Source organism: Aulonocara sp. 'chitande type north' Nkhata Bay, linkage group LG15, assembly GCF_057382095.1.
Source record: "Aulonocara sp. 'chitande type north' Nkhata Bay isolate Kocher_YH1m ecotype deep benthic linkage group LG15, A_spYH_male_GT1.1, whole genome shotgun sequence".
NCBI lineage: Eukaryota > Metazoa > Chordata > Actinopteri > Cichliformes > Cichlidae > Aulonocara > Aulonocara sp. 'chitande type north' Nkhata Bay.
Window position 1 is genome coordinate 3,561,038 of NC_141358.1, and position 26,076 is coordinate 3,587,113.

Here is a 26,076-nt window from a genome sequence, read left to right on the forward strand (position 1 = left end):
GTGCTGAATGACAGTAAAATGAGTTTTGAACCCTGAATCCCTCTGAGTCAGTCTTGAGACCCCTGAAGTAACCAGCGTGATGGAGAACTGCTACTTTTCTTCTTCTTCTTTTTTTTAACTTGGCCTAAACTATAAACAAGTACTTTGATGGTGGGTTTCTGGGCAAAGGCTGAGGGAATGGAGAGACTTGCAGAAGGAATGAGAGAAATGGAGAGGACCAGGGGTGCAAAAAATAAAATGAAAACTGTAAATGCTATAATTTTCTACTTTTTTAGGCAGGCATGTATGCGCTTTTCTTAAATTGATATATTCCTTTTAACAGGATGAGCTAGATGACGTCACACAGGTTAAGAACACGCTCCATCAGGCCATGGAAAAACACTATTATCTACAGTTGTTGGCCCAGTGGGAAGCACACATTGTGAGAATGGCTCATTTCAAATGCATTTACTGCTGTGTTGCAGGAGCATGCCCTAGTGTAGTGACGAGGACCCTAAAACTAGAGAAAAGTCAGTCAGGAAAGATGAGGAGAGAGAAATGGACTGTATCCTTCACCCATTGTGGGGGTTGTCTTTCTGTTGCCTCTCCAGCGCACCTGTTCCCACTTCCATTTATTCCATAGCAGGTGACATGGAGACACAATCAGAGGTGCAGTACTATTTGTTTGAGCACCAGAGCACAGCTATTGTTGGAGCTGAGAGGAAGAAGAAGTAATTTGACAGCTTTGATCATTCGGTGTGTCTCTGTACACTGTCCTGCTTGAAGTGTGCTTTAGCAAGGAATTAATTAGAGTACATGTTTAAATATCCTACTTCCTCACTTTGAGGGAAAAAAAGTGGTTTCTATTTTCTGAATGAGTGATTTATATCCTTGAAAGTTACCTGACCTTGTGCCACAGTGCAATGATCAAGTGTTGCATTAACTGCTAGTCTTGGAGTGCTTGATGAACAGCTCATTGTTTACGCAGCAGTGGGTGGATCTGCATGTTTGATTTTGGCACAGATTTTACGCTGGATGTCCTTCTTGACACAACCTTCCTACTAAGAGTACATCAGCTTGTGACCCCCTGAGGCCCCTTTGTGTCGCCTTGTGGGACCTTTTGCGGCGTTATCTGCAGCGGACTTCCTAACAGAAAGGACAACCATCAGGATGGCAGTTTTCAGCACACTTCTGACTTTGGCACTTCAGGCTCTTACATTTCTCTTCTTTCTGCTTATCGTTGCGTTTCTTGCATACTGCTTGTACGTAAAACACATTCATATGAAATATGACCACGTACCCGGCCCACCGAGGGACAGGTAGTTAAAGTTGTTGGGTAAAACACTTGTGCTGACATTATGTGCGACTGATCTTGTTAATTTAAAGCTCTTCTCCCCAGTTTTCTCCTCGGACATTCACCAACGTTTTCAAGGATATTAAAAAATGGTGGAAATGTACATGAACAATTCCTAGAGTGGTAAGTTAAGTACAAACTATGTTTTTGTGCAGTTGAAAATAGCATTTCAGTGTCAATGATGTTTAAGTGTATCATTTAAATGACAGCATGTCGTTTACAGGGCAGAGGAGTATGGGCCTGTGTGCAGGATAAATGCTCTTCATTATGTTCTAGTGTCTGTGTCATATCCAGAAGCAACAAAGGTAAATCCCGCAGTTAACTTCAGAGTGTGAAATAATGAAGTTTGTTTTGTATCAAAAAGCATAACTCTCGATAAAATTGGCACGAAGTCCTCTTTCTGTTAAATGCTTCTGTCGTTTTGCTTCTGGCTTCAGGTAATCTTGATGTCCTCAAAGTACTCCAAGGATGCATTTTCTTACAAGAGACTTTCCAACCTGTTTGGTCAGAGGTAACACTGACTTATCAGTCTGCTTCATTTGCTTTTAATTTTTATAAGGATGCACTAATTCAAAAGCAGAGTTAGTAATAAAGACCTGGGTTTAAATCCAACATCTGTCCCGGCCTTTCTGCGTGGGGGTTGCATGTTCTCCATGTGTTTGCTTGGGTTCTGTCTGAGCACAGGTTAGATTAACAGGATGGTGACCTGTCCAGGGTAAATAACACGCTAACCCCCCCACCACACGCACTTTTTTTGAGTTTGGTAAGGCTGATATGAGCAGATACCAGTGTGCGACTTGCATTCATTTACCAATATTTAGTGGTAGACGTGAGCTTTGTGATGCTGTGGTTAGTTCAATTCCTTTTACTAAGATTAAAACGGATATAATACTATCCTGTAATCTCAGTTTAACAAAGTAAAAATCAGCTGACAAATCCAAACTGTTTAAATCCTTTTTTTTTTTTCAAATTTGTGAAAAAGTATTTTGTCAACTGTCTTCTTTGAAGGCTCTTAGGCAATGGGCTGGTAACAGCACGGGATCATGAGCAGTGGTACAAACAGCGCCGCATCATGGACCCTGCGTTCAGCAGCCTGTGAGTTTCAGTTATCACAAAAACACACAACGGTCTCCTTGATTAACCACTTGTTCAGGGTTGGAAACATTTCCCTTTTTTCTGTTGAACATTATCCTTTAATGAATTTCTGTGATGGTTTGTTGGGATGTCCTGGATGTGCTGCTTCTCTGTCTAAAGCTATCATTACTTCCAGGTATCTGAGAGGTCTAATGGGAACCTTCAATGAGAGGGCAGATAAACTGATGGATAAACTTGCAGAGCTTGCTGACAATAAAACAGAAGCTAATATGCTCCATCTTGTCAACTGTGTCACCCTGGATGTTATTGCTAAGGTTTTATATTACAGTCAATTTTACAGTTTCTACAGGGTGAGTGTGTGTATACTTATTTATTTTTTCTTGATAAATTTCAGGTTGCCTTTGGGGTGGACTTGGACCTCTTGAAGAATAGTTCACCTTTCCCTAAAGCCATTGAGACATGTCTGAAAGGAATGGTTACCTATATTAGAGACATATTTTTTGAGGTATTTGAGATGTAGATTCTTTTTTGTTTAGTATGAAGTATGTTTGACAAAAGCCTTGTTAACAGTGTGACATGTTAAATTGTTCAATCTGCAATTCCAGTTCAATCCAAAGAACAGATCATATATTAATGAGGTGAGGGAAGCGTGCCGCCTGCTCCGTACAACTGGAGCTCAGTGGATCCACGAGAGGAAGATCGCCATTGAAAACGGTGACGAGGTTCCCAAGGACATCCTGACACAAATCATCAAAACTGCCAACCAAGGTTGTAGCCCCTAAATCTGACATTTGATTAGACTGGATAAGAGTGATATTATAGATTCTTTGTGGTGGGAAAGAACAGATTTTAAACTGCTATCAATATTACACAAAGAGTAAAGAAATACAATGAAGATGAATGAAAAGACATCGCATTCTCAGCGTGAGGGACGGCGCCATGCTGCATGGCAGCCTGCTGCAGTAGCTCTTGTGTTTTTGTTTGTTTGCTTAATCACTTACTCAGTTATTCTTAATTCTTAGTAAGTTTACTAGTAGTAGTATTTCAGCTGCTGGAACAAAAGAATCTCTAAAATATGCAATAAATTAAATATTTATCATCCTACCATCGTATTAGCCATGGAGGTTTTTGTTTATGTTTATGAATGGAGGCAGAATATAAATACCTGACTGATAATTTTAAAATGCGGGGTAAGTACAGGACAGACAAAGAAATCAAATATTAATTAACATGTCAATGTTCTTATTATTTCAGAGAAAAGCATGACTGAGGAAGATGACCAGTTTATGTTGGACAACTTGGTGACATTCATCATTGCTGGTGAGTTTCTATTTCAGCTTTAATGTTTAAAATGCTGTGTGACAGACCCGTCCCTCCTCCAGTGACGGGCTCCTGCAGCTCGCATAGTTACGTCATGGTCACAATCTTTAGTGTGAATTTTTTATATAATTGTATTTATTGGCAAGTTTTGCTCCAGTTATTCACAACATGCATATAATGCACACGAACATAAATTACTGACTAAATGAGCTGTGTACATTACAAAAGACTGTATATAAAAGATGGAAATTCAAGGAAGCGTTGTCATTCTCATCGCATGTTTACATTAGTTGCAACGATTTTATGTACCCACGGTCCCGGTTTTCCATTAACAAGTAATAAAATGGTATCAAATACTAGTAAACTATACAAGTAAGAGAAGTGCAGCAACCTGAGTAACAGTATGGAGTATAGATATAAATATTTTAGCAGCAAAGTATCCGTAGTGATTAAGGCGCTACAGTTGCAGTTTCTCGTCCATTATGTACCGAGAAGTCTCACAGCTTCTGGAATGAAGCCTGTTCTCAGTCTGGAGGTTTTGCATGTAATGCTCCTCAGCCTCCTGCCTGAGGGAGTGGGACAAAGAGTGTGCTGGGTGAGTGGGGTCCTTCATGATACAGGTGCCCCTCTTCCTGCATCAGGTGTATATTTCTGTGATGGTTGGTAGGCTGCCTCTGACAACTCTGTGCAGCCTTCACCTCCCTCTGTAGTTTTCCTCTCTGCCACAGTGCAGTTTCTGTGCCACACGTTGATGCCGGAGCACAGAACACTCTCCACCGCACTTCTGTAAAAGGAGATGTGGACTGAGCTCAAGTCTCTCACACCTCAACCGCCTCAGGAAGCAGAGCCTCTGGTGTGCCTTCCTGATCAGACAGGAAGTGTTGTTTTTCCAGGTGCATACCCAGGTATTTGTAGCTGAGTACTACAACTATAGTGTGTACACACACACACACACACACACACACACACACACACAGGTCCCTCCTGAAGTCCACAATAATGTCCTTGGTGGTCTTCCCATTTAAGCAGAGTGTTTTTCCTGCACCAATCCTCCAAGTGCTCCACCTCCTTCCTGTTGCCGGTCTCATCGTTGTTTGTGATGCATCCGCAAACCTTAGTTTGACAGCCAGGGTGGTTTGGTGAGCAGTCATATGTAAGAATCGTGAACAGGAGGAGTCCTAGCACACAGCCCTGAGGGGAGCCAGTGCTGAGGAGCATGGAAGATGAGGAGACATTGTGGATCCTCACAGACTGCGGCCTGTTGGTCATGAAGTCCAGAACCCAGTTGGTCCATAAAGACTAAGTTTCTAGGTCTGAAAAGTGACACATATATTGCAGTGCCTTAAAGCTACATTGTTTATAATGTTGTCTTTGTATAGACATGTATTTATGGTGTCTTTGGTCTTTTCCTCATGAATGTCCAGTGTTCTTGTTTACACTGTCAGATCTACATTCTGACTGACCTCTAGTTTCAAAACGGTTAAGCAATGGAAAAACAGCAGCGTGTTTCATATATAGTTTGTTGAAACTGCTTTCACTTGATTTTTCAATCAAAAGATTTGTTTCGATATTAAGAATACAAACGCTCGGGTGAGTTGGTTCATTTTAAGGTGGTATTGTGATTCTATTTTAAAGCATTTGTGCTATTTCAGGCCAAGAAACGACAGCCAATCAGCTGGCGTTTTGCATCATGGAACTTGGAAGACATCCTGATATACTGGAAAGGTAAGAACTCAAAATATAGCACATAACAGTTTCCATTAGAACAAGTGAACTTTGGTTTCTTATGGAGTTTTCTCATTTCTCAGAGTGAAGAAAGAAGTGGACGATGTTATTGGGATGAAACATGAAATAAGCTACGATGACCTGGGCAAGTTGGTCTACCTGTCACAGGTACATGTGGCAATTTGAAAATTGTGGTAATGTTTTTAGTGTGAATCCATGAGATTAAAAATCAAAGTTTGTCAACTAACAATCAAAGGCTGCATCTCGTGTGTTATGACACAAGACCAGTTTACAGGCAGGGATAGCTCAGTAGTCAGTGGCTGCCCACTGCTTCACTGGGTTAAATGCAGACTAACACATACACATTACACGTATTCCTTGTAATCTTCCCCCAGGTGTTAAAAGAGACTCTGAGAATGTACCCCACAGCTCCGGGCACATCTCGTCATATTGCTGAAGACATGGTGATTGATGGGATCCACATACCTGGAGGATTTGTTGCTCTTGTAAGTTGTGAAGATTTTAAATATGTTTTAATACCTTTTGGTTTGAAGATGGGTGTGTGTGTATGCGTGTATGCTTATCATTTACTCAAACAGAACCCAAACAGCCCCCCCACCAGCTTAAGTCCTTTAAAAAAAGTTACCTGGAATCGAGATAAATAATAAACTGTTCTAATGTTTAGTTCAGCTCCTATGCGAGTGGGAGACTGGAGAGATTCTTCAAGGATCCACTGAGATTTGATCCAGACAGATTTCACCCAGATGCTCCCAAGTAAGAAACACACTGTTTCACCATGCTGACATGTTTTATTCTTGTTTTCGGTCATTATTACCCAATGAGAAAAATGGTTCACAGTAACTGAGGCTGTCTCTTGTCTGTTCAACAAGGCCTTATTACTGCTACTACCCTTTTTCCCTCGGTCCTCGTGCGTGCCTGGGAAAGAACTTTGCTCAGGTGAGGATGGCTAAATAATGTGAAGACCCGCTCACCTATAAACACACTGACTCATCTCTGTGGGCGCTGTTGTGTTTTTTAGATGGAGGCTAAAGTGGTGATGGCCAAACTGCTCCAGAGGTTTGACTTCACTCTCGTCCCGGGACAGACCTTTGACATCCTGGATGCTGGCACACTCAGACCAAAGAGGGGAGTGTTGTGCACTTTGATTCACAGGGATTAAAAATAAAATAAAATAAGGCAACATCACATAAGTGGTAGTAGACCATAGAAGAAAAATGGGTTACTCTTTACTAATGTAAACAAAAACAAATCTAAAAGCATTAATGTGATTGTACTTTGATATAATAAATCTATTTTTATTATAATAATAAATAAAAAAACGATAATGAATACAGTTTTATATCTTTTTGATGATCACTGACTTTAATATTCTCTTTACTTTAATGTAGCTCTGTCATTGCTTTTTCATGACTACAACAGGACTTTTAATGCCTGTAACATTAACTCATGATGCTGCCAGCAGTGACACGGGCACCAGCAAAACCAGCCCTTTAAAACCTGAACCATGAAATAACTGCCAGAAATCTTTATTTTTCTGATAATGGAGTGTATGTTGAACCTTTAGACTACATGTATTAAAAAATATTTATATATAAAATTATAATCTGCACATGTGTTTAAATTGTATCACATTTGTTACATTAGCCATATTTTTGCAACTTAGTCATTAAAAACTTGTCATGCAATTTGTATCATTTGAGGGTAAATAAAGGTCACACAAATAAAACTCACAAAACCACATGTATCAAATACGATACGCTTAGCTTTAAAGGGACTGGGATCGATGAGGAGTGCATTGCAGAGGTCCAGCTGAAAAGCCAGGTTTTCTTGTTGCAGCTCCAGTGAACCTCTTGTTGCTTTATTTGCACCAAAGCAGCTGAACTGGAAGCACTATGGTTTCTGCTTCCTAACATATCGATATTCCTGAAGTTTAAGTGGGATACTGTGATGGAGTGTCGTGTTAATGATCTGAACTGCGTAGGCTACTTCAGTCTGAAGAGTCACTGATAACAGGCTCGCTGCTTTTATCTGGCCGTGGACTTTCTAACTGAAAGGACAACCAGCTTTAACACGGACGTCTCCGGGACATTTTCCAGGATGGCACTTTCCAGCCTGCTTCTGAGCCTGGCTGCTCGGGCACTTACGTTTCTCTTCTTTCTGCTCGTCATTGCGTTTCTTGGCTACTGCTTGTACATTAAATACATTCATATGAAGTATGACCACATCCCCGGGCCGCCGAGGGACAGGTAGGAAAGGTCGTCGGCTGAAGCAGTTATGCGGACGTTACTTGAGAGTAACTCGCTGTTTCCTCCTCAGTTTTTTCTTCGGACACTCACCAACGATGTTGAAGGCGATGAAAAATGACGGATTTATACACGACAGATTTCTGGAGTGGTAAGTTTAGCGCAAACAAAGTTTTTATGCAGAAAACAACACGTCAAACCATTAAGCTAACACAATATGTAGGTCAGTGTTTGGGACTGCTGCCAGCCAATGCTAGCTAGCCTGGCTGTATTGAACTGACGCAGTTTCCTTTTTCACAGCATATTTTGCCGCTAATTGCCTGTTAATTTCTGCCTATATAACAAATACATTGCAGTTCTTACTGTACTCTTTGTATTACAGTATTAATATCATTCGCCTTTAAAAGATCTAATTAAGATGTCACCTGCAGGGCCGAGAAGTATGGACCTGTTTACAGGTTAAATGTGCTTCACTACGTTTCACTGTGTACGTACTGTCCAGAGGCCACCAAGGTAAACACTTGTCACCTGACTGTTTTCACATCAGTACACAGGTGTCATTAATAAAGGGTCTATTTCTGTAAATCTGTGAATTATTGTGATTAGCAGTACCTGTGTATCTCTACTGTTTCAGTTTAAAATGACTACAGTGCAACAAACCTGTTGTGTGTGAAAGTGCACCCATCAATCCTGTTGGCAGAGGTCCCTGCTAATAAACAGTGCCAGCTACTGGCCTTTTGGGGACTTGTTCACATTTAAAGCCCTCTTCTTCTTCTTCTTCTTCTTCTTCGTCACACTTTTGTGTCATTTTGTTTCTGGTTTCAGGAAATCCTGATGTCCCCAAAATACCTTAAACAGAAGTCTGTCTATAAAAGACTCTTCAACCTGTTTGGTCAAAGGTGATGTATCAGATTATCTGAGTCACTTTATTGTAGTTGTGTGTACATACCTTATTAGTCACAATGAATAGAACTTGATAGTATTACCATGTTGTGATACTTTCCTTGTGTCACATCTTAGCATTTTATTTAACTCCTGACCTCAGTGATCATATTATAGGAGCCATGTACGAATTTATGATGATGACATTTTCATGCTGTCTATCGTAATTTTTAACAGTGATGTTTGCAGGGTTGTTGTTTTGAAACTCATTGCATAATACTTTTGTGGTTGGTTGGGACAGTGATTGCCAGTATCAGGCACCTGCCTGGCAGGAGAGAGGGTGAATGTGTTGCTATAATTTGTTTAATGTTTTTATTATTTCTTTATTGTCACTGAGTTTTGGATTCTTTTGCCCCTCAGCGACTTTTAGTTTGTTCTTGAAGTCACTTCACAGATTTTTTTTTTTTTTAAATCATTGTCTTAACTGTCTTCAAGGTTTTTAGGTGATGGTCTGATAACAGCACGGGATCATGAGCGGTGGTACAAACAGCGACGCATCATGGACCCTGCGTTCAGCAGCCTGTGAGTTATGAAATTATACATCCTAATCCTTTAGTCGCTGTTCCTCTGTCTCAAACTTTTGTTTTTTCCAGGTATCTGAGAGGTCTAATGGGAACCTTCAATGAGACAGCAGAGAAACTGATGGATAAACTTGCAGAGCTTGCTGACAGTAAAACAGAAGCTAATATGCTCCATCTCATCAACTGTGTCACCCTGGATGTTATTACTAAGGTTTTTAGAGCTTCCTTAACATGCTGTTTTTTTTCTTAATACTGAAGAATAAAAAATATGTTTATTCTAACTTTTTATAAAGGCTACAATCATGTTCTAAGCGTGAGTGAATTGCTGTGCATGTCTTATCTTGATAACAGGTTGCCTTCGGGGTGGACTTGGACCTCTTGAAGAATAGTTCACCTTTCCCTAAAGCCATTGAGACATGTCTGAAAGGAATGGTTACCTACCTTAGAGACATATTTTTTGAGGTATTACTTCAGCGTTTGTTGTTATGAAGTATGTCTGCCAACAACATTGTTATCAGAATGACAGGCTAAACCCTTCAGTCTGCCATTCCAGTACAATCCAAAGAACAGACGAAATGTCAATGAGGTGAGGGAAGCGTGCCGCCTGCTCCGTACAACTGGAGCCAAGTGGATCAGTGAGAGAAAGACCGCCATGCAAAACGGTGACGAGGTCCCCAAAGACATCCTGACACAAATCATCAAAACTGCAAGCCAAGGTTGGAGTTCCCAAATTTCACATTAGACTAGACTAGAGCAATATTTTATTCTCTTTGTGACGAGACAAAGTGAATAGAACAAATGTGACCCACAGTTTTTGATGCCTTCTCAGTTCGGTGCATGTGGTTTGTAAGTAATGTTGGAAACCAGGAGAAGTTAAATATCGATGTATCTGTCCATTCTCTCCTCATTTCAGAGGAAAACATGACTGAAGAAGATGAAGAATTTATGCTGGACAATTTTGTGACATTTTTCATTGCAGGTGAGTCTCTGTTGTTTCAGCTTTGATGTGTGAAATGCAGCTGGAAGCTCCTTTGTAGCGTCAGACGAAGCTCACTGCACTGAAGAGTGTGTTTTATTTTCAGTTTTACACAATGTGGCCACTGTTGTCTGTGAATTTGTATCCTGCTGCTGTGTGCTGCAGTTTAATGTTAATTGTAGAGCATCCTGATATCACCGTTCAAACACGTGTTCACTTAGCATGGACAAAACTGTCCTTTCTTATCCAGAGGGGCTGCATAATATCTGCACACACACACTGTGTCACACAACTCTAGTTCCTGTGTTACTGACTGTTTGTCCATCCATCCATCCATCCATCTTCATCCGCTTTGTCCGGGGCCGGGTCGCGGGGGCAGCAGCCTAAGCAAAGAGGCCCAGACCTCCCTCTCCCCAGCCACCTCCTCCAGCTTGTCCGGGGGAATACCAAGGCGTTCCCAGGCCAGCCGAGAGATATAATCTCTCCAGCGTGTCCTGGGTCTGCCCCGGGGCCTCCTCCCGGTGGGACATGCCTGGAACACCTCACCCAGGAGGCGCCCAGGGGGCATCCTTGTCAGATGCCCGAACCACCTCAGCTGGCTCCTTTCGATGTGGAGCAGCAGCTGCTCTCCTCTGAGCCCCTCCCGGATGGCCGAACTTCTCACCCTATCTCTAAGGGAGAGGCCAGCCACCCTTCGGAGGAAGCTCATTTCTGCCGCTTGTATCCACGATCTCGTTCTTTCGGTCACTACCCACAGCTCGTGGCCATAGGTGAGGGTAGGGACGTAGATCGACCGGTAAATTGAGAGCTTCGCTTTTACACTCAGCTCCCTCTTCACCACGACGGACCGGTGCAGCGTCCGCATTACTGCAGCCGCAGCCCCAATCCGTCTGTCGATCTCCGGCTCCCTTCTCCCATCACTCATGAACAAGACTCCAAGATACTTGAACTCCTCCACTTGGGGCAGGAACTCATCCCCGACCCGGAGTAGGCACTCCACCCTTTTCCGGCTGAGAACCATGGCCTCAGATTTGGAGGTGCTGATCCTCATTCCCGCTGCTTCACACTCGGCTGCGAACCGTTCCAGTGCGAGCTGGAGGCCTTCACCCGATGAAGCCAACAGAACCACATCATCTGCAAAAATCAGAGATGAGATTCTGAGGCCACCAAAGCGAAAGCCCTCCGCCACTTGGCTGCGCCTAGAAATCCTGTCCATAAAAATTATGAACAGAACCAGAGACAAAGGGCAGCCCTGGCGAAGCCCATCACCCACCGGGAACGAGTCCGACTTATTGCCGGCAATGCGAACCAAGCTCTTGCAACGGTTGTATAGGGATCGAATGGCCCGTAGCAATGGGCCAGACACCCCATATTCCCGCAACACCTCCCACAGGACACCCCGAGGGACACGGTCGAATGCCTTCTCCAAGTCCACAAAACACATGTAGACTGGTTGGGCAAACTCCCATGCACCCTCAAGTATCCTGGAGAGGATAAAGAGCTGGTCCAGTGTTCCGCGACCAGGACGAAAACCGCATTGTTCCTCCTGTATCCGAGGTTCGACTAACGGACGAACTCTCCTTTCCAGCACCCTGGCATAGACTTTCCCAGGGAGGCTGAGGAGTGTGATCCCCCTGTAGTTGGAACACACCCTCCGGTCCCCTTTCTTAAAGATGGGGACCACCACCCCGGTCTGCCAGTCCACAGGTACTGCCCCTGATCTCCACGCAACATTGCAGAGGCGTGTCAACCAGGACAGCCCTACAACGTCCAGAGCCTTCAGGAACTCGGGGCGGACCTCATCAACACCAGGGGCTCTGCCACCAAGGAGTTGTTTAACTGCCTCAGTGACCTCGCCCCCGGAAATTGGCGGGTCATTCCCCTCATCCCCAGACTCTGCTTCCTCCTCGGAAGACGTGTCAGTGGGATTAAGGAGGTCCTCGAAGTATTCCTTCCACCGCCTGACAATTTTCTCAGTCGACGTCAGCAGCGCTCCGCCAGCACTATACACAGTGCAGGTAGAGCACCGCTTTCCCCTCCTGAGACGTCTGACGGTTTGCCAGAATCTCTTCGAGGCAGTCCGAAAGTCTTTTTCCATGGCCTCTCCAAACTCCTCCCACACCCGAGTTTTTGCTTCAGCCACTGCCCGAGCCGCATTCCGCTTGGCCTGTCGATACCTGTCGGCTGCCTCCGGAGTCCCACAGGCTAACCAAGCCCGATAGGACTCCTTCTTCAGCCTGGTGGCTCCCTTCACCTCTGGTGTCCACCATTTGGTTCGGGGATTACCACCACGGCAAGCACCCACCACCTTGCGGCCGCAGCTCAATGCAGCAGCTTCGGCAATGGAGACGCTGAACATGGTCCATTCGGACTCAATGTCCCCGGTCTCCCTCGGAATGCTGTTGAAGCTCTGCCGGAGGTGTGCGTTGAAGATCTCGCGGACTGGGGCCTCTGCTAGACGTTCCCAGCACACCCTCACTACGCGTTTAGGTGCACCAGGTCTGTCCAGCGTCCTCCCCCGCCACCTGATCCAACTCACCACCAGGTGGTGATCAGTTGACAGCTCAGCCCCTCTCTTTACCTGAGTGTCCAGAACATATGGTCGCAGGTCTGCTGATACGATTACAAAATCGATCATCGACCTACGGCCTAGAGCGTCCTGGTGCCACGTGCACTTATGGACACTCTTATGTTCGAACAGGGTGTTCGTTATGGCCAAACTGTGGTTAGCACAGAAGTCCAATAACAGAGCACTGCTCGGGTTCAGATCAGGGAGGCCGTTCCTCCCAATCACGCCCCTCCAGGTCTCGCTGTCGTTTCCCACGTGAGCATTGAAGTCTCCCAGCAGGACAACAGAGTCTCCAGGTGGAGCACCCTCCAGCACCCCCCCCCCCAGGGACTCTAAGAAGGCTGGGTACTCTGAACTGCCACTCGGCGCATAAGCGCAGATGACAGTCAGGACCCGTTCCCCGACCCTAAGGCGCAGGGAACAAACCCTCTCGTCCACCGGGAAAAATCCCAACGTACCGGCAGCAAGCCGAGGGGATATTAGGATACCCACCCCAGCCCGCCGCCTCTCACCAGGGGCAACTCCAGACTGAGACAGAGTCCAGCCCCTCTCCAGGAGACTGGTTCCAGAGCCCAAGCCATGTGTAGAGGTGAGCCCGACTATATCTAGCCGGTACCTCTCAACCTCACGCACTAACTTAGGCTCCTTCCCCACCAGAGAGGTGACATTCCATGTCCCTATTGCCAGTCTTGGCAGCCGGGGGTCAGTCCGCCAGGGCCTCCGCTCCTGGCCGCCACCCGGCACACAATGCACCCGACCCCTATGGCGCCTCCTGCGGGTGGTGGGCCTGCGGGAGGATGGGCCCATGTCTCCTCTTCGGGCTGTGCCCGGCCGGGCCCCATGGACTAAGGCCCGGCCACCAGACGCTTGCCCTCGGGCACCCTCCCCGGGCCTGGCTCCAGGGCGGGGCCCCGGTAACCCTATCCCGGGCAGGGTAAACTTGTTTGTCTCAAATGTAAAAAAAATACATATTTATTACTCTTTTCAATCTTGACCGGGACCATAACATTTGCAAATGAGTAAAATATCAATCAAGAAAAAGAAACATATGATCTGTTTTTGTTACATAATGATATTATTGATTTTGAGTTAACTAGGCTTTTTAAGACTCAAAGAGTTGTGATGTAGAAATTAGGATTACAACTTCTTGATTGAGGTAATATTCTGATGCATTATTGACAAACTGGCAACATTTTAGGCCAAGAAACAACAGCCAATCAACTGGGTTTTTGCATCATGGCGCTTGGAAGACATCCTGAAATACTGGAGAAGTAAGAAGTCAAACAGAACTCAACAATTTACACTTTCTATTTACAACTTTCTATATCTTTGCATGAATATAACCTGAAACATCATCTGATTGAACCTATAAGTAAAGAGGACTTAAACAAAAGTCTGTGAGATCTTCAGAAAGCTTCTTGCTGTGACACACTTGTTGTACAGTCAGTCTGATAGATCCAGTTCTTACAATCAGTGTGTGCCTCAGATCTGACTGTCAACCCATTGTGTGAAAACAACTTCTTCTAATTTGATCCATCAAAATATCAAACATCAAAAATATTCCCAATCCTGAGATTATATAAATCTCAAGCCCACAGACATTTATGTAGATGTGCATTTTTCTCTATAAAAAATGTAGTTTTACATCTGTTTCTACATATTTACTCCTATGACCTGTGTTAACCTCTAAAGATGATTTAGGTAATATTTCTGCAGTTATAACTGTGTAATATATAGAGTGAATTTTTGGTTTTCTAAATTGTATTTTTATTTCTTAGAGCGAAGAAAGAGGTCGATGATGTCATTGGGATGAAACGTGACATAAGCTATGACGACTTAGGAGAGCTGGTCTACCTGTCACAGGTACATGTGGTAAATTTAGTTATTCATTTATTTATTTTAATAACTCACCCAAAGTGTGCACTTCTCATTGTAACCTTCCTTCAGGTGTTAAAAGAGACTCTAAGAATTTACCCCCCAGCTCCAGGCACGTCTCGTGATGTTGCTGAAGACATGGTGATTGACGGTATCCACATACCCGGGGGATTTAGCGTTGTTGTGAGTCATTTTCTTTTTAATATGTTTGTAAGTCTAAATGATAACTACATACTAAAGACAACAAATATATGAAGCAAGATATATGGAGTTATGTAGCGAAGAAAAAAAGATAAATAACTCTAAATATGTTTTATAGAGTCCTTCAAGTCCCTTAACTTTGTTGACAGCGCTGTAAACTCTTGGCCTTCTCTCAATGAGCTTCATGATGTAGGCACATGAAGTGGTTTCAATTCACAGGTCTGCCTTTGTCAGGGTTCATTTGTGGTATTTCTCTCCGCCTCAATAGAGTTGGGATAATCAGTTGTGTTGTGCAGAAGTCAGGTTGGTACACAGCTGACAGCCCTTATCTGATTGGTTCTTGCCATAATATGAATTCTAAGTAAAGAAAAAATGACAGTCCTTCATTATTTTAAGAACTGAAAGTCAGTCTGGAAAATTGCTTAAACTTTGGGGACACATTCAAAGATCAGCAAGTGCTACGACGAGACTGACTCACATGAGAACGGCACCAGGAAAGGAAGACCAACAGTCGCCTCTGCTGCTGAGGATAAACTCATCCATGTCACCAGCCTCAGAATTAGCAAGTTAACAGCAGCTCAGATTAGAGCTCAGATAGATGCACACAGAGTTCCAGTAGCAGACACATCTCTACATCAACTGTTCAGAGGAGACTGTGAATCAGGCCTTTATGGTCAAATAGCTGCTAAGAAACCAGGACTAAGGAAAAGCAACAAGCAGAAGAAATTTGTTTGGGCCAAGAAACACAACGAATGGACATCAGACCAGTGGAAATCTGTGCTTTGGTCTGATGAGTGCAAATTTGAGATCTTTGGTTCCACCTGCTGTGTCTTTGTGTGATGCACAAAATGTAACCGGATGGTCTCTACATGAATGGTTCCCACCATGAAGTATGGAGCAGGAGGTGTGATGGTGTGGGGGGATTTATTCAGAATTGAAGGCACACTGAACCCCAAACACACCTCCAGGCTGTGTAAGGGCTATTTGACTAAGAAGTAGAGTGATGGTGTGCTGCACCAGATGTCACCTGACCAATGGAGATGGTTTGGGATGAGATGGACCGCAGAGTGAAGGCAAGAGAGTCAACAAGTGCTCAGCATCTCTGGGAACTCCTTCAAGACTGTTGGAAAAACATTTCAGGCGATGACTTCAAGAAGCTCATCAAGAGAATGCAAAGGGTGGCTATTTGGAAGAATCTAAAATATAAACATGTTTTGAGTTATTTCACATTTTTTGTTTACTACATAATGCCATATGTGTTGATTCACAGTTTTGATGTGTTCAGTGAGAATCTGCAATGTAAATAGTCATGAAAAAAAGAAAAACCCATAATAAAGAAAATAAGAAGATATGTCCAAGCCTTTGACTGGTAGCGTATGTATAAACAAAACTGTCACAAAGTTGCCAGAAAAACATAAAAAATGAGGTCTTATTCAAGCAAGAACAAATACATTTATGGTTAAAATGTGAAATTTTTTCCTATTTAGTTCAGCTCCTATGTGAGCGGGAGACTGGACAAATTCTTCGAGGATCCACTAAAATTTGATCCAGACAGATTTCACCCAGATGCTCCCAAGTAAGAAAAACACTGTTTCACCATGCTGACTTTATTACGTTTCATGTTTGCACACACTTTATTATCTCAGACTAAATGAGTGAAACGGTTCACAGTAACTGAGGCTGTCTCTTATCTGTTCAAGGCCTTATTACTGCTACTACCCCTTTGCCCTCGGTCCTCGCTCGTGTCTGGGACAGAACTTTGCTCAGGTGAGGATGACAGCGTAAGTCAACATGAAGACCCACTCACCTATAAACACACTGACTCATCTCTGTGGGCGCTGTTGTGTTTTTTAGATGGAGGCTAAAGTGGTGATGGCCAAACTGCTCCAGAGGTTTGACTTCACTCTCGTCCCGGGACAGACCTTTGACATCCTGGATGCTGGCACACTCAGACCAAAGAGTGGAGTGTTGTGCACTTTGAGTCACAGGGATTACAAAAATAAAGGATCTTAAAGGACTTTACATAAAAAGAAATCATAGTGGTCTGTAGGGTAAAACTGTTGATCTACTCCTGCCTAAAAGCTGTGATTAAAAAAATAAATCGTTATAATAAAAACAGTATCAGATATGAATTACATGGTAAAGCGAAATGAAATGATGGTGATAATTATATATTATATATTTTTTTCATTACAATATAATTTTATTTTTTTGAGGGGGACAGCTGGGTTAAATACCATTTGCACTTGTTTGTTAATCATGCACAAACTCATTATATAGCGGTGTGTAGTGTCTTTTTTTTCATAACCACAAACCTCTTTGTGCCTACAAAACTAATATGTGTGTAAATGGAAATCATTTGGAAACAAGCGTGTTTTATATTTCTTTACCCGATTTGCTGTCTTAATGCCTTTACGGACAGTGTCCACATGGGGGCGCTGAGATCTTGCAGAGATCTCTGACTTTTAAAAAGCTGTTTAAATTCAATGTTCAGAAAAAGAACTCTCCCAGAAGTTGTCTCTGGTTTAAACACAGATGATAATATTTTTTTAATCTTTAATCAAATATGCATGTAGCTAAAGCCTACTGTCATAGGTTAAAGTATTTTTGATTTTTAACTAAATGAATATTTTGGGGCTTCATTTCAGTAAACCAGCCCAGCTTTTTAATGCTCAAGTATTGTCAACGAAATCACGGCCATTAAAAGCACACAATACATCTGTGCTTCATTTAACAATAAAGAATAAAAGTCGTGAGGCGTAGTCTGATTTTTCTTCTTTAATGAATCCAGTGTGTTTTTACGGCGAGCGCGTCCTCCTGTACCTTTAAGAAGGCCGAGCCTGAGCTCTGCGAGGCTGCGCCGCACTTTTTCATCTACCTGCTGCCCACTTCTCTCGCGCGTCTTGATTGGTCGTCTCGAGCTGAATCCTCTTGAATGATTTCAAACCCGAGTGTTTGGACAAGAGGGAGGAGAGAGGCGGGGGGTCCACTGATAATTCCGAGGCTGCTGGGTGGAAAGGATTGAGTCGTCCGTCCACTATCACACCGCCTCACTGAAGACGCTTTTATCCGAGGAGACGGTGAAACACGTCCAAGAGGACTTTTCTTATAGGTTGCGCGTTTTACTCGAACATTCGCTGTTTTGCGCGAAATTAGGTTGAATTCACCTAAACATAAAGGAAGAAGCTGGCGGATTTCACGTTTTCCATCATGTGAATGTTGTGATGTCCAGCAGAGACTGTGCACACTGTTACGGGTCGCTGTGTTTTTGCCGACAGGACTCGGTGATCGGAAATCCCTGATAATCGATTTTATATCGCTTGTTTGTTTCTGACCGACTGTGACCACCAACTGTTGTTCCTGTGAGTATTTTTTATTTATTTTACCAGATCAGTGGTGTCATTTCTTTAAAAGCTCGGGTTGTGGAAGCATCACAGTCATATTTGTGTTGTTTATTCTTTCGCTTTTATTATCGGCCTGTTGAAGATCAGGGCATTATCGATACTTTTCAGATTTTTTCCCCCCCCTTTTTGGACAATGTATTCATTTTTTAACACGATTCCGCAATTGAGGTTAGGTTAGTGAGTTTCTGAGAGTTAATTTTAAGCAGCTGCATAAACGAACTGAGACTCGCAGCCGCCACAGTCATGGCTAAAAATCCGTCCGAGGGGCCGAAGGATGACCTGAGCCAGCTGACGGACGACGAGCTGCTGCGGTGCAGCAAAGAGGAGCTGGTTAGGAAATTAAGGAGGGTTGACGGCGAGAAAATGAACTTGATGATCGAGCATGGCAACATGATGAAGGACATTAACCGGCGGCTGCAGGTGCACCTTCATGAAATCCGGAACCTGAAGGAAATCAACCAGAAGCTCCAAGATGACAACCACGAGCTCCGGGAACTCTGCTGCTTCCTGGACGACGACCGACAGAAGGGCAAGAAGCTGTCCCGGGAGTGGCAGCGTTTCGGCCGCTACACAGCCAGCGCCATGTGGAAGGAGGTGGGCACCTACATGATGAAGCTCAAGGAGCTGGAAGCCAACCAGGAGACTGTGCTGAGGGAGAACTCTGAACTGAAGGAGATCATCCTCATGCTGGATGAAGAGAGGAATGGGGCAGGGTCCCGGAGCTCCATAGATAGTCAGTCCAGCTTGACCAACCTGAACGGGGGCACCAGCACGGTCAGGGATGTTGGAGATGGGAGTAGCACGTCCAGCACAGGAAGTGCCGGTAGCCCCGATCACCACAATCACAACCACATGCACAAGCCCTCAGAGAACGGTAAGATGGGGACCACGATAAGAAGATCCATGGATGACCTATCAGCACCACATCATCACAGAAGCATCCCCAATGGACTGAATGGTGAGTACATGCACTTGTAAACACACCTGGATGCCACAGTCATCATGCACGCCCCACATTATGGGGTTTCTGTAGGGAAGTAGAGCAGTCGTCAACTAATCGGAATCTAAAAGTTCCTAAATAAAAACTTTGGTCCAATTCTTTCTTAAAACCATAGGTGTCAAACTCTGGCCCGCTGGCCAAATTTGGCCCACAGCCTAATTACATTTGCCCCTCGAAGCCATACCAAGTTATTATTAGAGCTGGCCTACTGGTATTATACAGCTAATATATATTGTTTAGTATTAAGCTTTGCTTGTTCCATATTCAGTTTTTCAGCAAAACTTGTTTGAGTCCATAAGAAGAGATTCATTCTTAAATCTGGAGGAGATTTATTTTTCAATAAATATTAATGTTAGCCCGCGACCTTGTTCCAGTTTTGAATTTTGGCCCACTGTGTATTTGAGTTTGACACCCCTGCTTTAAACAATGGGGAATTGGCCCTTACACCTGTATTCCTGGGCTCTGCTGCTAATAGAGACACACTGTGTAGTTACTGCGCGTATGTGCTTGCTGTGGCCGCATATGCTGATCAGAACTGTTGGGATGGATTAACACCCATGGGGTCTTGGCTTAACCTCACTGTAAAGTCTTGATTGGGGTGATTATGAAACACACAGCATCTCTTAAGTGGCCTTTTCAGCCCCCACGCCAACCTGTCATTTATGTCTGCACTGATTTAGGTCACTGCACTTGTGCTTCTCAATGAAGGAGACTTATCTTAATAGCTTTCAAAAGGGGATCAAGCAGATTGATTTTTTTTTTTCTCCTTGGGGTTGTTCACTGATTATCTTTGTTGTCTCTGGCTGTGGGAGAGGACTCATATCTGCTTAGGGCCCCCGTTTGAAATGCGTGGCTTGGGACCAGAAGTCAATGTCCCTGTTTTTAAGACCTAAATACATGACTGAAAGCTGCAAGTGGGGATGAAAAAGCCATGATGGAACAGGAGGACACTAAGCCTCGTTTAGCAAGCACACGGGCTCATAACCCACTGTGATCTGTTTTGTGAGAGGAATAAAGTCTGTTTCACGTGTGTGTGTTTGGGGGGGGTTGGACCTTATTTTACCCCGATTTACAAGGACAGGGCAACCGCAGCAGAATTTAGGCTCAAAGCAAGCAGCTTCAAATCAGATCACACCGGTCACATGTTATCCATTGGACATTCCTGGAATTGTGCGCTGAGAAAACCGTGAAGGTAACATAATATAAAAGAATGGTTGCATGCACGAGGGGCTCTTAATCCGCAAACACACACGCACGTATACTCGCACAACACGCAACATTTTGGTCTGTGCTCTGCTGTTATTATGTAACATCCACATTGTGTCTGCGGCAGCTTAGCGCCTCTCTCAGCCTTTATGTGCGAGTGTGTGTGTGACATTGTGCGCCCCTGAGTCTCGGGCTCTGTGTGTTCATCACTGACAATGATGTACACATTTCTAACAATACGCTGGCATGGGAAAGGGCCGCCTCATTTGAGAGGTTTATTATCTCATTGTTAAAACCTATGGATTTGTAATGAGACTGACGCTGCGTCGTCCCAAACAACCCTGAGAATCGCAAATTATTCTTGTGCTGTAAACAGCGCGGGTCTGGTAAGTAACAGAACAGCTATTGACATTTCCTAACATGTCAGGAAAAAGCAAGGCTACTCTCATAGGAAGCTGTTATTTACACACGTTAGATTGCTTTACCCAGAAGCGTGCCGGTCGAGCAGGTGTTTCATCGCTTCCACCCCGAGTAAATAATTCTTAAAACCTTGCTCGAATAGCAGCCTGGCTACCTGTTACATGCCAGAGCGAGGCTGAGGGGAGGGTGAGTAGAACGGGCTTCTTCACCGGCACAGATTTAGTCAGTTGGCTGGTTGAAATCCGAGCGGAGTGGCCATCTTTGCGAGGTCAGATCTGGACGTGGTGTGAGGTCTGCAGAGTGGCTTTTTATTTAGTGCTGTCCAAATGCCAGTGGCTCCCCTGGGCATTTAGGAGACAAGCTCGAGGATTGCTGCACAAGTGCTAAATGAACAGCATCTGTCAGCTTGCCAGACACACACACACACACACACACACACACACACACACACACACACACACACACACACACACACACACACACACACACACACACACACACAGAAAACAAAAAGATTTTTTTTGTGTGTCTAAAACGAACAACTTTCTTTTTTTAGCCAAGTTGCCTTAAACTTTTTAATGTCAACTATTTAAATTCGTTTTTCCATCTTGGCTGTTGCACATCTTAAAGATTTTCATCTCCTTTGAGGCAAAAGAGACAACTGGGAAGAGGGTGGGGGGAGGTAGGGGGTGCATGAAAGGGAGCCCAGCAAAGGGTCCTCAGTGGGTCTTGGTGGTGTTGGGGGAGTGGCTGAATGGCGGTAAGGGGTTGGCTGGGAAGCTTGGGAGTGGAGCCGGGACTGTTGGAGGGCACATTGTGCTCAAAGGAGGTTGGGTTGTGGAGCTATCCCGCTGTCTGCTTAATTGAATTTCTTGTGCACTCACATGGCTCACCCCCACCCCGATTCACCCCACCCTACTCCCCCTACCAACTCTTCTTCTTTTGTGGATATAAGGACAATGTGTGTGTGAGACGGGGTGTGCGCCGTTAACTGTGAGGCTCCTGTTTAGAAGTCCTAGAAGAAAAAGCATTGGGGGTTGCTTTGAGTACAGCTCAGTTTTCTAATCTAAAACAGTGACTTATATTTCCAGACTTTTAACGTTTGCATTCGCTTCTGGTGGTCTGGAACTTAGTTCCAGTCAAAGACCGCCTGAAACATGATGCTGTCACAGAGGGCTCGCTTTAGGCTCCCCTACAGTGCCGCACAGATTGCCTGAGACTCACACAGCCACACTCGGTCTCCAAACGAGTCAGGGGGAAAGGCTGTCCAGATGAACTGATTAGGATCCTCTCTGCAGTAGTGCTTCTTTGACCTTTAGACATTCTTACACATTCCACTGACCTTTTAGCTGCCAGGGATTGTAAAGAGCAGTCTGTCGCACACAACGACGTTTACGCCTGATGTCCACAGTTTCCTGACTTTTGCAAGTGCTGCTGAGCACGTTTCAGTCTATAAACTTTAGACATGACACGCTGATAGGAACCATCAGTTTACGTGTCCTTCCTTTTCTGGGAAACAAACGCCTTGATGATGAATTAACTTGACTTGCATTTGCTGCATTCTTTGCAGCACTTATCAAGACTTCCAATCTAATAATCTGCTGAAACTCTCACCTGGACAGGAAATGTTTTCTGTTTTAAAACCGCCCCAGATAATAAGGTGTAAACATGCTACTTGCATGTGTTTGCTTGTAGCTTTAATTATTTTCTACCAGTGTCCACACTACTAATGAGCCAGTTTTGATTTGATAACTCAAACTGTCCGAGCTTTGCCATGTTTAAGGCGAGAGCCACATACTTGATTTAGCACAGAGTTTAAACTGGACGCTCTTCCCATTTTTCCAGGCTTGGGACTGGGTGTAAAGCAGATGTCAAACCACCATGCAGGTGCACACGAATGATCACTATGATAGGACGTGTTATTAGAGATGGAGATGGGTTTTAGTGAAAGTTGTTACTGTGGCTACGGCCCAGCTAACCCGGAGGATCAGGTTTCTCAGACTCAGTTGAAGAAAGAGAGAAATTTACGCTGTCATCGGCATATTTTTGGCCGCTTGTAACATTTTAAGATCTATCCGCAGTATCGCAGCCCCCGCTGTGCTGTGGATTTCACTTCTCATAAATTATTCCCATTCTACAAAAAATCTTCCCTTTCATTGGCTGACACTTGTGTACCAACACAGATGAATAAAACGTGTAGTAAATAAGACTCTGATTCAGTAAATACTTTTAATTGGGCTATGCAGGTGCAGCTGGTTAATCCATTACTTTCACACAGCCTAGTGCGAGTGTTTTCTTTGTAAATGTGTGCGTGCTTGGGGCCAGTGAAATTTGGAATAAAGCCCAATCATTGGTGACACCTGCAGAAGTATACCAAAATGCTGGTATACTTTATTATTAAAACTTTTCCCCTCCCTTTTCCCACAGGCTTGTTTTTACCAGTTCGTATTATTCTAGTCACACTGCTGCAGTGGGTGGGCTCATTTGCTATGAAAAAAAGAAGAAAATTCAGATTGGGTGAGCACCAAGCCATCCAGAGCTGACCTTTGAGCCCTACAGTCCAAAATTCAGGATGTTAGTTTGCTGTTTCACTATAAACATAAAAGTTTGCAGAGCGTTACAGGAAGGCAGAAAGCTGCAAGTATGGCTTCTGAATAAACAATGGGGACTTTGTCTTGCTAGTAGCTTAGTTAATGAGCTGGCTGGCGAGCAATTAGCAAGCTTGGATAGATTATTTTCCTTATTCAGTAAAAATGCTTGAGTGGAATAGTGTGCAAGCTTGAGAACAAAGGGGGGATAAAGTGCACATTGCAGAGAAGCCACAGTAGTGAGTGGCTGACATGTTAGCGACTGGCTCACTAGCTGACGTAGTTCGTCAGCTCTGCGATGAGTTTTCTTTCATTTATTTATTTAGAGTTTGTTACCGCCCAGTGTGTCAGCCCACTCAGCTGTGTGTGCTGCTCGCAGAAACCAGTCAGATAGGTTGGTGATTCACCAGAGATTAAGATGTGTCAAGATACTACTTTTGAATTTTGGTTTAGAGCGTCATGCAAAACACTTGTGCCGCCCGTCTTTTCTTTACGTTTTGGTTCCAGGAAACCAGATTTCTTTGTATATGTTTGTTTATTTGTTTAAAGTGATCTTGAGCAATAGTTCTCCTGGCTTTTGCTCTTTTTTTTCTTTTTCTTTGACATTGGCTACTTTTCGCTTCATTTGTAACTCAGTCCTTAGAGATAAACAAATAAATGTCAGGATTTAAAACTATCTATAGCAGACGACCCGTATATGAACATCATGTTCTTAGGAAATAGAAAATGGCCCTCTACTGTTGAAGCATCATCAGAAATGGATTCATTGGAAGGGTGGCTGTCAAGACGCCATTCTTAAGGAAAGCAGGGGGAGAAAAATGCTGATGTGTTGGGTAATTACACCAAATTAGACGAGAACTGGACTGAAAATCAGTGGTGACAGGACTTGTGGAGTGATGAATCTAAACTGAGTGTATACAGAGGAAGTCAGGAGAGTGGGATAACAGTGACTGTCTACAACTAGGGCTGGGTATCGTCACTGATTTCTAGAATCGATTCAATTCCGATTCACAAGGTCCCGAATCGATTCGATCCACGATTCGATTTGAATCTGGGAAATTTTGACAGTCAGAAATATTATAATTCAGATCAGTACATTTACATATTTCTGTATCAATAAAAAGGAAGCTGACACACGCAAGACTTTATCAAAGGTGTGAGCGTCACAGCAGAGGCCTTTGTGTCAAAGTAACTGAAGATAAAACAGAAAAACATGAAGGAGATTTTCCTGTTCTGGGATTTTATAAAAATATTCTGCAGTAGATCAAAAACGAAAGAAAACCATTAATCAACACATGATTGTAATCTGAAGTTACAGCGGTTTTATTAGAGACACAGCGTTTTGCATTTTGAATAATTTTAAAAAGTTTACATTTGTTCAGTTTTGAGCAGCAGAAATGAGGTTTTCTTTTTGGAAGAATGTAAAAGGAAAAAAACAGCGGCCGACAGCCTGTAAACAACAGTAGACTGGTGCGTAACAAGCAAGCGAATAATGCAGAAAACAGAGAGAGAGAGGGAGGGAGAGAGGGAGAGGGAGAGGGAGGGAGGGAGAGGGAGGGAGGGAGAGAGGGAGAGGGAGAGAGGGAGAGGGAGGGAGGGAGGGAGCGAGGGAGAGAGAGAGGGAGAGAGAGAGGGAGGGAGAGAGAGGGAGGGAGAGGGAGAGAGAGAGAGAGGGAGAGGGAGGGAGGGAGAGAGAGGGAGAGAGAGAGGGAGAGAGAGGGAGGGAGAGGGAGAGAGAGAGGGAGAGAGAGGGAGGGAGAGGGAGAGAGAGAGGGAGAGAGAGAGGGAGAGAGAGAGGGAGGGAGAGAGGGAGCTGTGCATCGCGGTGGAAGCAAAACAGTAAAAGAGTGAATCATGATGATGTTCATGTGAAGCGTAGTTTGGATCTTCTTTTGCTGCTGGTTCGGTCAATATTGTTTTGGAGAGACATCAAACTAACAGCTTTAGAATCGGCTCATAAAGGACGTGAACACAAAGCGCCGACAGATCAGAGTCAGCGAGCTGTCGGCTTCCAGCCCCGACCGTGAGAAAGTCACATATCACTGATTCTGATCCGCGGGTCGCGCTGTGTGTTTACGTCTTTGTGCAGAAGCCGTGTTCCTGCTCTCATTTACTGTTTTAGCTGTTTGGTGGTTGTTGAAATTTTGTGAGGTTTCACCAGAGATTCTGGCATTTCGGGCAAAATAAATTTATATTTAAAAATCGATTCAGGATTTTAATGAATCGATTTTACGTTATCCAAGCCAGAATCGATTTTAATCGATGAATCGATTATAAAAACCCAGCCCTATCTACAACCATCTTCAAAACACGGAGGCTATCTCATGGTTCAGGGTGCCTTTCAGCCAGTGGTGTTGGAGTTATGAATGCAGATGAATCAGTCTATGTGGAACAGCTTCATTTTTCAGCCTCAAGAAACCTGGAGAACTATTCCTGAAGACTAAAAGAAATGACGAGAAATCTGGTCTAAGATGGTTCTTACTTTTATATACTGTATGTGCATGTATATCTATGTATGTTTGCACTCTATTCAAAACATAACAAAATGGAAAATACTAAGGAGTGGCTCAAACGTTTTCCCCAGTACTCTATATATTGAAGCGTGCCCCGATCTCCTGCAACTACTTTCCTGAGTAA

General features: G+C 43.9%; 3 protein-coding genes across 6 annotated transcripts in view; all 3 read left to right on the plus strand.

Annotated features, from left to right (window-relative positions):
• The first annotated feature begins 670 nt into the window (after window positions 1–670).
• LOC147312274 (cholesterol 24-hydroxylase-like) lies at window positions 671–6,823 on the plus strand. Its single transcript, XM_086265175.1, has 15 exons — window positions 671–1,298; window positions 1,379–1,456; window positions 1,557–1,638; window positions 1,771–1,844; window positions 2,342–2,428; window positions 2,604–2,742; window positions 2,823–2,933; window positions 3,034–3,196; window positions 3,683–3,748; window positions 5,401–5,473; window positions 5,557–5,641; window positions 5,869–5,979; window positions 6,159–6,247; window positions 6,364–6,430; window positions 6,513–6,823. Exons 1-15 carry the CDS (start codon window positions 1,150–1,152, stop codon window positions 6,651–6,653), a joined length of 1,515 nt encoding a protein of 504 aa, XP_086121301.1. The 5' UTR covers window positions 671–1,149; the 3' UTR covers window positions 6,654–6,823.
• Window positions 6,824–7,283: 460 nt separating this feature from the next.
• Window positions 7,284–17,574, plus strand: LOC147312275 (cholesterol 24-hydroxylase-like). The gene is made up of 15 exons (XM_086265174.1): window positions 7,284–7,740; window positions 7,811–7,888; window positions 8,169–8,250; window positions 8,563–8,636; window positions 9,115–9,201; window positions 9,273–9,411; window positions 9,552–9,662; window positions 9,754–9,916; window positions 10,114–10,179; window positions 13,944–14,016; window positions 14,524–14,608; window positions 14,693–14,803; window positions 16,309–16,397; window positions 16,522–16,588; window positions 16,676–17,574. The coding sequence occupies exons 1-15, from the start codon at window positions 7,592–7,594 to the stop codon at window positions 16,832–16,834; spliced, it is 1,533 nt and encodes a 510-aa protein (XP_086121300.1). The 5' UTR covers window positions 7,284–7,591; the 3' UTR covers window positions 16,835–17,574.
• Window positions 17,575–17,747: 173 nt separating this feature from the next.
• ccdc85cb (coiled-coil domain containing 85C, b) overlaps window positions 17,748–26,076 on the plus strand; it is a 52,635-nt gene continuing 44,306 nt past the window's right edge. For 2 of the 4 annotated variants that reach the window (XM_086265176.1, XM_086265177.1), the window contains exon 1: window positions 17,748–19,183. In XM_086265176.1, coding sequence (XP_086121302.1) covers window positions 18,469–19,183 — 715 coding nt within the window. In that variant the 5' untranslated portion in view covers window positions 17,748–18,468. The remainder of the gene's footprint in view (window positions 19,184–26,076) is intronic. The other 2 variants (XM_086265178.1, XM_086265179.1) reach the window with 1 other exon arrangement.

What these genes read in the sequence shown, in the direction of transcription:
- LOC147312274 (XM_086265175.1), top strand. Translation starts at nt 1,150, where the DNA reads ATGGCAGTTTTCAGCACACTTCTGACTTTGGCACTTCAGGCTCTTACA. An exon ending in GGTGACATTCATCATTGCTG is followed by an intron (nt 3,749 to 5,400) that starts GTGAGTTTCTAT and finishes GTGCTATTTCAG; the next exon opens with GCCAAGAAACGACAGCCAAT. An exon ending in CATCCTGATATACTGGAAAG is followed by an intron (nt 5,474 to 5,556) that starts GTAAGAACTCAA and finishes CTCATTTCTCAG; the next exon opens with AGTGAAGAAAGAAGTGGACG.
- LOC147312275 (XM_086265174.1), top strand. Translation starts at nt 7,592, where the DNA reads ATGGCACTTTCCAGCCTGCTTCTGAGCCTGGCTGCTCGGGCACTTACG. An exon ending in TTTCACCCAGATGCTCCCAA is followed by an intron (nt 16,398 to 16,521) that starts GTAAGAAAAACA and finishes TATCTGTTCAAG; the next exon opens with GCCTTATTACTGCTACTACC. An exon ending in TGGGACAGAACTTTGCTCAG is followed by an intron (nt 16,589 to 16,675) that starts GTGAGGATGACA and finishes TGTGTTTTTTAG; the next exon opens with ATGGAGGCTAAAGTGGTGAT.